The sequence below is a fragment of the Pipistrellus kuhlii genome, unplaced genomic scaffold (genome assembly GCF_014108245.1).
Source record: "Pipistrellus kuhlii isolate mPipKuh1 unplaced genomic scaffold, mPipKuh1.p scaffold_m20_p_11, whole genome shotgun sequence".
Classification (NCBI taxonomy): domain Eukaryota; kingdom Metazoa; phylum Chordata; class Mammalia; order Chiroptera; family Vespertilionidae; genus Pipistrellus; species Pipistrellus kuhlii.
This window is the reverse complement of record NW_023425416.1, coordinates 8,867,938-8,877,742: the sequence shown is the minus strand read 5'-3', so window position 1 is coordinate 8,877,742 and position 9,805 is coordinate 8,867,938. Positions and strand designations below refer to the sequence as shown.

At 56.1% G+C, this 9,805-nt stretch overlaps 1 protein-coding gene across 3 annotated transcripts in view; it reads left to right on the top strand.

Moving 5' to 3' along the window:
- Window positions 1-5,307: 5,307 nt before the first annotated feature.
- Window positions 5,308-9,805, top strand: part of PTPRG (protein tyrosine phosphatase receptor type G) — a 643,070-nt gene continuing 638,572 nt past the window's right edge. For all 3 annotated transcript variants that reach the window (XM_036430671.2, XM_036430672.2, XM_036430670.2), the window contains exon 1: window positions 5,308-5,452. In XM_036430671.2, the coding sequence (XP_036286564.1) occupies window positions 5,368-5,452 (85 nt within the window). In that variant the 5' untranslated portion in view covers window positions 5,308-5,367. The remainder of the gene's footprint in view (window positions 5,453-9,805) is intronic.

Below are 9,805 nucleotides of genomic sequence, written 5' to 3'. Positions count from 1 at the left end.
AATTTGTCCCACCCTTGCTTTAATGTTCCTTTGCAATGCAACTTTTCTGCTCCTCCCCTCAAGAACTGAAGTCTATTCCCCATCCCCTTGAATCTGGCACATACAAGAAACAATAAATGCATAAATAAGTGGAACAACAAATCTATGTTTCTCTATCTAAAATCTGTAATATAACAATTTTAAAAAAGAATTAAAAAAAAATCTATTGAAGCCTGGCCCAAACTGCTGGACTACAGAATCAAGAACAAATGAATGGTTATTGTTTGAAGCTACTAAGTTTTGGAACGATTTGTTACATGACAATAAATTATTGCACACTAAGTCATTGGCACAGTGGATCTGGCGTCAGAAGCTCGAGTCTTCTGTTGCTTACTATCTCAATTACCCCAGTGAATTCACTAATTCAAAGAGCTCCTGCTTCTTTCTTTGTAAAGTATGAATACAGTATTTTACTTATCTGTCACCATCGGTTGTAGGCTTCAAGTTTTTAATTTCAACCTAATAAAAACCCAACTCAAAGAACCAAAAGGAACAAAAGGGATTTATCAGCTTAAGTAACTGAAAACTTCAAGGTCTGGTCTGGCTTCAGGTATGACACAATCCAAGGACTCAGGTGATGGTGTCCGATGCTGCTTCCACCTCTTTCCTTGGTTTTCCTCTGTGTGTCAACTTCATCCTCAAGCAGGCTCTTCCCAAGGGGAACTCCCCTTGCTTCTCAAGCCTCAAGTGTATCCAGCATAGCAAACCCAAGAAGAAGTCTGACTCATTGAATCCTGTGGAAACAAATGGCCATCCCTCAGTCAAGCGGCCAGAAGGCTGAGAGGCTCTAATATGTACTGTGATGGACACATGTCAGGGCCGGGACACATGCCCATTCCAAGCCAGGGAGGTGGAGAGGAAGAGGCAGAGGGTAGTGATGGAGGAACAAGGGGTCAAGCTCACCAAGCCCAGCTGGGGAGATTAGCACAAAGCAAAATGGGCCTGCTATCATCAGAAGAAAAGAAATGGAAGCTGAGCAGGTAGAAAACAACAGCTGTTCACTTCACATTGCATGGGCTTCTGGAGCAGATAATAGTAATAGCTTACATTCATTAAATGCTTATGAGGTGCGGCTCCGCTCTAAGCACTTTACTCTTTTTAACTCCTTTGAATCTTCTCAAGTGAGGAGTAGATACAGCTACTATTCCTTCCTTACAAATTAGAAAACTGAGGCACAGAGTGGTTAAGTTTCTATAGTCAAGCAGTATAAGAAACACCAGAACCCGACTATACTGGCTTTTACCCACCAGTCTATCCTCAGAATAGACCACCAGAGCTATGGTAGCCAGAGTTCTGGTATATAACCCCCTCTTCTGAGAGTGGGTGAGATCTGTGCATGTGACGCGACAGGCACTCTCTCCCGTGGGTTACATCATATGACAGGAGAGATGAGGTGGTCACTCCCAAGACTCCTTTGTAGTTGACAGGGAGTCTCTGGTTGGCTTTGGAGAGGTCAGGTCCGTGTTGTGAGGGGGCCACAGGGCCTCCACCTAAGGCTGGCCTCTAGCCGAGATGGTCCCCTGGCCAACAGCTGGCAAGAGAACAGGGATCTGTCCTACAGCTACTAAGGACTCCGTTCTGTCAGGAAGCTGAAGGAGCTCTGAAGAGGACCCCCCAAGCTCTAGAATCTTAGGCGACCCTGCTAGCGGTACTCAACCTGTGAGTACCGCTGCTATAGAGCCTAAGACCATCGGAAAACACAGATATTTACATTATGATTCATTAACAGTAGCAAAGTTACAGTTATGAAGTAGCAACGAAAATAATTTTATGGTTGGGGGTCACCACAACATGAGGATCTGTATTACAGGGTCGCAGCATTAGGAAGATTGAGAACCTCTGCTCGAGATGAGGATGTCTTGATTTCAGCCTCTGGAGGCCCTGAGCAGAGGACCCAGACACACCAAGCCCGGATGGCTCACCAATGGAGCTGAGACTGTAAATGTGTGTATGTTGTAAGCCACCGAGTGTAGGGGTAATGTTTTACACCAGAACCTCCCCTTTGGAGTCTTCACTTCCCGCCAGGCCCCTGCACACCCAGGCCCCTCACACCAGCTCTCAGGGGCGCTCCCTGTGCTGTGCAGCCTGTTATCCCCTGGGGGTTGTAAGCACCAGACACCCTGCTGGCTCATTTTGTGCAGCCAAGACATGACACAGTGTCTAATGTGTACGAGCTGTTCTGTAATTGGTGGGGGAATGAATGAAAAGGCCTCCAGTGCCTCGCGCCTATAAAACCTTATTTTGCTATGTGAACTGGTAGGCCTCGGTGGTGGGAGGGTGCTTGTAAGAACAGTTTGCCTTCAAGATCAGCCTAGGGCCCTCGGACAGTGCCCAGGCCAGACCTAACTTGGTGTTCCTTGTTAGCGTGGGCCTCCTATACAATAAAAGTAGTAGTAATTCACTCTCCAAACCCAGGTGAGGTTTCCCACTCCTAAGCCATTTTTCCCCTCCCACAGTTCACTGTCTTTTCAAACCATCACTCCTTTCTCATCTGGGGAGGCAAGCAGGCCTCAGAATCCCAACTCTGCTTACTCACCCACCAGCTGGGGATCCGTTCGTTATGTTGCTTCTCAGAGCAGGTTTCCTTGTCTATAAAACGGGGTTAATAATTCTTATGGCTGAGAGAATGTGTCCTTTGTTTTGGGAGGTAAGCCCCACAAATGTCACAGGCCTCTTCCCTTTAATGTATGCCCGTGTTCCCAGCATGCTCTGCACACAGTAAGTGCTCAGTAAATTCACGGAATGAACACTTTACGAAAAGAATTCAGCACAATGCCCAGCAGAGTCAACATTCACAAATGTCCGTTTTTATGACGTGCATTTTGCAAAGGAAGCAACTCACCTGGGGGGATATCTACCCAGGTGTTCTGTTCTGATTCAAATTCCACGGATTTCCCCATCTTATCCTTCAATGTGTAAATAAGGTAGGCAGACACACAGAGGTCATTCTAACCTCACTCAAAGCTCCCATTGAGGATGGGCATCCCTTAAATACAGCACTCCCCAAGAAAACTGACCCTGGCAAGCATTTAGGCGGGAGTTAAGGATTTCAACAAAACCAGGAAGGGCCAAATTCCAAAGCAAACAAAGTCGACTCATTCCCCCACCCAGGGGGAGGGTGTTCACTCCGGTCTGCTAAAGATAGAGGATGGCCCTCCCCGGGAACTTCCTGGCTTTTATTAGTCTGGAATCCCCAAGGTAACTTTTCAAAGGCTTTCCTCTCGAAAGTGTGGGTGTGAAACTGCTTTCCTAATCACATCTTGCGGGAGGATCGCCGAACATCTGTATATTATTTGAAAATGTAGCATCCGGTTGGGATGTTTGGGTGGGTGGGTGGGGGACCCTGCCTGGTGAGATGAAAACAGCAGGCGCCGTTAAAAACATACACACACACACACACACACACACACACACACAACCAACACGCCAAGACGGCTTTAAATAGTGGCAGAAAAATTAGGCAAAAATTATAAATGGCTAATTACCTTGGCTCCATTACATGTTTAATCAGAAACCCGCCTACCCCACTTTTTTGCACAAGAGTAAAAAGAAAAAGAGGGCGCATAAAAAAGTCTGAGCGATAAGGATCTTCTCACCAAGGGCCAAGGGCCAGAACTCATTACAGATGAGCGCGGTCCTCCCATTTCCCCGATCCCCTCTCCACGATGACTGGAGGCTGCCGCTCCCCCAGCGGCCAGGAGATCGGTGCTGCCCCGCGGGCCAGCTTTCACCTAGCCGGGGGTCGGAGGCCCTCGCCAGCGCCAGGCCGGAGTGCGGGAACCTTCCCTCCTCCTGCGGAGCGGCGAGTTGGAAAACTCTGCCACCGATCCGCCGTGGCGCGGGGACATGGGGGGCTGGATTTTGTCAGTTCAGGATCCATATCCCTCTCCCCCACCCCCACTCACCAGCTGTGGACCCGGCCAATGGAAGCCCAAAAATGAAAGAAAAAAAAAAAATCCTCTCGCTGCTCGAGTGCAAAGGCCGCTTGGCTTTGTTTGCAGGCGGGGGAACGGGCTGGGCTGGGGGCGCGAGCAGGGAGGGAGCCTGGCGCGCCCCGCCGCTGTGCTGCCAGGGCGAAGGGACACAAAAGGATACTCTGGAGCCCTAAAAAAGCAGCAGCCTACCGCCCTCCTCTCCTCAGACCCGAACTACGGTCCCCCTCTCCTGCCCTCCCAAGTCCCAGATCCGCCAGCAGCGAGGACAGGGAGAGACCTAGCCAAGCCCGCGCAAAGCACGGCGTCTTTAAGAGCCTGCAGAACCGGAATCTGGCAAAGCCTCGCCAGTCCCGGAAGGCAGAGCCTCCCTTTCTCTCTTTTTCTCCAAGAATGGGACAGGGCTGTCCCCCTCGCCTGCCCCGGGGAGCGCGCGGGAAGGACGGGGCCGCCGGACCCTTCCGAGGTGGTGGCAGCAGAGCGCGGCCGCTTTAAGAACGTGGAGGGCGCGCGCCCGCAGCTCTGTCTGCGCGCCCCCGCCGCGCGCCCCCAGCTCGCGCGCCGCCGCCGCCGCCGCCGCCGCCGCCGCCGCCGCCGCCGCGCGCCCCCTGCTCGCTCGCTCTCTCCCTCGCCGGCTTTAAAGTCTCTGCCAGGATCCATGCTCACATGTTACTTCCTGTATGGAGGCATGGCCAGCTTCCAGCCCCGCGCTCCCCGTTCCTCCCCAGCCTGCACCGGAGCCACAACTTTCAGGAGCATGGACTGAAGGCGCCGCGGCCCCGGCGTTCCTCTGAGATCCTTTGTGTTTTCCTCCTGCCGGTTCTATTTTGGGGGGGCTCTTTGCTCCCCCCTCCTCCTCTCTCCTCTCTCCTCCCCTTCCCCGTTCGCAAACATGCCTCCTTCCTTCGCGGGGCCCTGGAAGGAGCTGCCTGCCTGAAGCCGGAGACGCCGCGCCGCGCTCAGCCCCGCCGCCGCCCGCCGGCTCCCGGGCTGCGCCGCCGCCTCCACTGGGGGATCCTCGGCCGCTCGCCGCCGCCGCCCGCGGTCCCTGCCCGCCCGCCCCGAGCCCCGGGCGCCGCCGCCGCCGCCCGCCGGCTGCTCGCCTGGCTCGCTCGCTCCTCTCCTTCTTGATCGGAAAGCAGCCCTTCTCCGCCGAGGATCGTCCCCAGCGTGGCTCCGCGTTCCGGGCACTTTTTGAGGTTTTTTCTTTCCTGGGGACACTTGGCTTCCCGGATTCCAGGGGGACTCGCACCGCCGAGCGCCGGGGGCCCGGAGGACGGGCGGGCGAGCAGGGGAAGAGGAGCCCGGGTGCAGCGGAGGCTCCCACGGAGGCGAGAACTTATTCAACAAGTTTACCCCCCTGCCGCCACCCTCTTTTCGATGTGCGTTTTCGGACATGCGGAGGTTACTGGAACCGTGTTGGTGGATTTTGTTCCTGAAGATCACCAGTTCCGCGCTCCATTATGTGGTGTGCTTCCCGGGTGAGTGGCGGCCGCCCCGCCGGGGGACGCGGCCCTGGCCGGCGCGCGCGGGGGGCGCGGAGTGGCCGCGGGGCGCGGGGCTCGGGCGCCGGTCCCGGGGCCCCCGGAGACGGTGTGGGGAGGGGGGCGCCCGGGGAGGAGAGAGGGGTCTCCTCCGCTCGTTCCAATGGCGCAGGGAGGCTTTGGTGGCGGAGGGTGGAAGAAGGGGCTGGCCGGGGAAGGGGGACAGGGGCAGGAGGGGTCTGCTCTCGCTCGGGTTTGGGAGGCCTGGGGAGCCGGAGTCGAGAGAGAGAAAAGGGACTTGTTCTGCCGATCCGCCGCCGCCGTTCGAGAGAGCTCGGTCTTTGGGGCTGCTGGGGGAGACTGGGACCATGGGAGGACGCCTCCGTGGGTTTGAGGGGTCCAGGGTGCGCCCCTCGCTCAGGGTCTTAGAGGAGCTCGGAAGGGGGGGTGGGAGGGACTTGGCTTTGCTGCCCAACAGCCCTTTGGAAAGGCTGGGTCCCTGGGGAGGGAAGCTGGAGACTGGCCGTGGACGATCGGGAATGTTGGGGGCAGGCTGCATGCTGGTCTCGGGGGCTGGCGCGCGGGGCTGCCTTCCGGGGCCGGCGCCGGGCAGCCTCCCCGGGCGCGGGGGGCCTGGGCTCGGCGGGCGGGCGGGAGCGGGCGGTTTAGGGAGATCTCTGGCTTCCGCAGCCCCGACACGCGGCCCCCTTCGCCCCGAAACTCTGCTCGGCGGGGCTGCTCGGGTCCGGGCGCGGGGGTCAGGGGGCGTCGGCGACTAGGCTGCTGCTCTAGCCCGGGCGGATTTTTTTTCTTTTTTCTCTTTCGCGCTCCTGCCTGCCTGCCTTCGTCTCTGCCCTTTTGCAGGCTGCTCGCGGCAGGCAGCCCCAGCCCCGCTGCTTTCTGGCCGGGCTGAGACAGGGGCTATGGACCGCCGTGGGAGATAACAAGTAACCGCATGGAGCAAGCAGGGTGCCCGCTGCCAGCCCTCCGCCAGCAGGCTTCCCCCCAGCCCTCCGCCAGCAGGCTCCCCCAGCCCTCCCCCTGCAGACTCCCCCAGCCCACCTCACTCTTTCCCCTCGCGGAGGGCAGAGACCATCCATCCGCCTCCTCTGCCATCCTGCAGGCCCCCGGGCTGCAGCCCCGAGCTCCCTGAATCCGTCCAGCCGGGAGCATCCTCGGGGCGGAGGCCACGGTCTGTGCCCTCGCTGGGGAAGGGGTAGGAAGGAGGGGGCGATTCGTTTTTTTTTTTTCTTTTTCTTTTGCCCTTTTGTCCCTAGGAGGCTCTTTTATGCCCCTAAGAACAGAGAACGCCTCCTGTCTTTCTGCCTTCTCATCCACCAGCTCCACGATACCTGGAGGCGGGCGTTATCTGAAATTAAAAAAAAAAAAAAAAGAAAGGAAACGTGACTCGATGTTTTTCGCTCCCCCTGGTCACAGCCGCCTGCCCCCGGGCGGCCGGAGCGCTCGGCTTTGGTGCAGAGGGTCCCCCAGCTCCGTGGGGCGCCCTACAGCGGGCGCGGGCGCGTGTGCTGCCCCTGGGGACCAGGAGCGAGTGTCTCCTTTGCAGGCGCCGGGGCGGCCTCGAGGGGCAGAGAGGCCGAGAGGCAGAGCACCGTCCTCCCCGGCCCCCGCCGTACCTCTGCGCCTTCTCCTGCCCCTGGGGCTGCACCGAGCTCAGCCACGGCCCCGAATCCCAGCTCTTTGCCCAGAGAAGGACGTGCGTCCACACTCGCCCTGAGGCCCCGGGTCTGCCCCCCGGAGCCCTGCCTGCATGGGGCCGGGGCGGTGCGGACGTGTCCCCTTAACCATGCCCTCTCCCCCTCAAAGGCCACTGCTCAGCGGCGCCCTTAGCCGTCCTCTTTCCAGACCTCTGGCTGTGGGCTTGCTGCTGAGCGAGCTCAGGTGCACGCCGGGGTCTGCACGGGTCACCTGAGCTTTACATGGGTCACGCGTTGCTGGGGGCAGTGGGGGGCAGTGGGTGGGGGGCAATGGGGGGCAGTAGGCGAGCAGCCTGGCGCATGAGGAGGAATTTTTAATTCCGCTCTGGCTTCTCCTTACGCTGGGCATGCCATGCCGTCAGCGAGTGGGCCGGCCGTGGTTTTCTCGTTCCTGCTCTGAGGACGCTTGGAAGCCAAAATGGGACTGACTGCCAGTCATGCCGCCTCCGTGGGCTCGCACAGTTCCCGTCGTCCACATTTTCTGTCTGTGCCCACATCGCGAGGTAAATGGCCCGTTGCCTGCCCCGGAGCCGAAAGGTGGCGAGAAGGGACAGGGCAGTGGTGTGAGACGCGCGGAAGCGGGGTGGAGGGGTTAGGTGTGTGTGTGTGTGTGTGGGGGGTCATGGTTTGGAAAAGTGGGAACCAGGCAAAAAATGTCAGAGCCTTGGGGGACTCCGGCTTCCCGTTTCCCGAAGGTGCGGTGACGCCGCTGGACCTCAGGGGGCGCCCCCGAACCGCTGGTCGGGCTCCGTAGGCCCCGGAGGGAGCAGGGATGGGGCGCGCGCAGCCCAGTCCCAGGCGCCCGGGTGCGGGTGCGCCCCCGCGGGGACCCGGCCTCCCCTCCGCTGCTGCTTCTGCTCCGCTCTCAGCCCCGGGCAGGCTGGAGCTCGTTTTGGGGGCACCTCTTTGCCCCCCTTACTTGCCGTAATCTGGGAGGCGTTTACCTGCTTGACACGAGGGGTAAAAACGCTTCTGGTATTTAGGGTTCTTGTGAGATTGTAACCAACATCCCTGGTTGTTATTTTGTTTGTGTCTCAGGAACTCGCTCACTTTTCAGCTGCCTCTGAGCTCTCTCTCGGCTGCTGTCTGTCCTCGGGGGCTGCAGCTCGGGAGGGTCTGGGAACAGCCTGGCTCGGTGTGGTCCCAGCAGATCTGGAAACAGCAGCGTGGCGGCCACCGAAGAGTCTGTATGGCAGGTGTGGGACGCGCGTGGCTGTTAGTGTTTCCAGTGGTATTTCCACTTTCCAGAACAGAAGTGTTATTTAACACGATATAGTGCGCACCTAGTACATTCTTTTCATGCATCTCTGAACAGTACTCTTATTATGGGAAAATATAGGAAAATATGATGGACCCCGAAGGACCCCCAGCTCCATGATCAGCTCAGTCTTCCCTCTTTCGTATCCCCATATCCTCCCCATACCGCCTCCTTTTAGAGACTTCTAACACCTGGTTCATGTAAGCACTTGGTATCTTTTCGATAATCACTGAGAATGTAAGTGCCTCCTACAGGATATAAAATATACATCCTGAGAGGGTTAAAAACATTTTATGTATTTTACATTCTTAAGCTCTTCAGCAGAAAGTAAAAAAAAAAAAAAAATTTTTTTTTAAATTGATTTCTTCTCTCTTTCGGTCCTTGGAGTGAAAGCCTTCTCTTTGACTCTGATATGTTTTGTGCCCTAATTAGATTACATCCAGGAGGCTGGGACTGGAAACACTTCAGATGGATAAGCTCCGCTGTATGCTTTTGGAGATGTCAGAATGGGAGGACCCGTGATTGATGGCCGGTGTCTCTCCCTCTAAGCTGTGTCTGTGTATTTGCATGCACATGCTTCAGTCCTGATGGGCATCCTTTACGGCCTTCTTAGAAAGATGGGAGAGGAATGTTTGTAAGTCAGCTGTCTTACTCACAGGAAAGGGGGGGGAGAGAAGAGAGAAATCATGCAGTACCCCTCCTTAAGAGTTTTGTTTGAAAATAAAACATCTTCATCCAGTCGTGAAACTGGCTCTTCTGGCACAGCGAAGTAATAAAATCTTTGATGTTCCCTTCTAAGCATTACCGATGTGGTGAAATTAGCATGCTGCTACCTAACGGGTCATTTTGGAAATCGAGGAAGCGGCAGTGGCTGGAAGCAGAGGTGTTACAAGAGAGGGTGGCTGAAATGAGAAAAAGAAGGAGCCAATCGTGAAGCTGTGAGCATTTCTCCTTAATTATGGACCTGTTTTCACTGAGGAAAAACTTGTTTATATGATGTGGCACGGGACAGGGAATGCTGATGATTTTATGCAGCCACACAGAACAAAACCCCTTTCGGATAGACTCATCCTTTTCTGGAAAACTCCCAAGTTGATGTAGTATAATCAGGTACCTATCCATGCACCAGTGGGAATGAACTTTCTTGCCATTCATGTAAGATCATTTAAGATGCCCCAGAGCCATTGTTACTAAGCCTCCTCCCCCCCGCCCCCCCCTTCCTCCCCTGCCCCGATTTCCTGGAAACTCCATGATCAGAAGGACAGTCTGGATCCTTACTTGAGCCGAATCTATACGGAGAAAGCAAATGAAGTGTTGCTAGTGCTTGCTGGCTTTAACCTCTTCCCTTCTATGGTGAAAGGTTTCTCTCTCTCT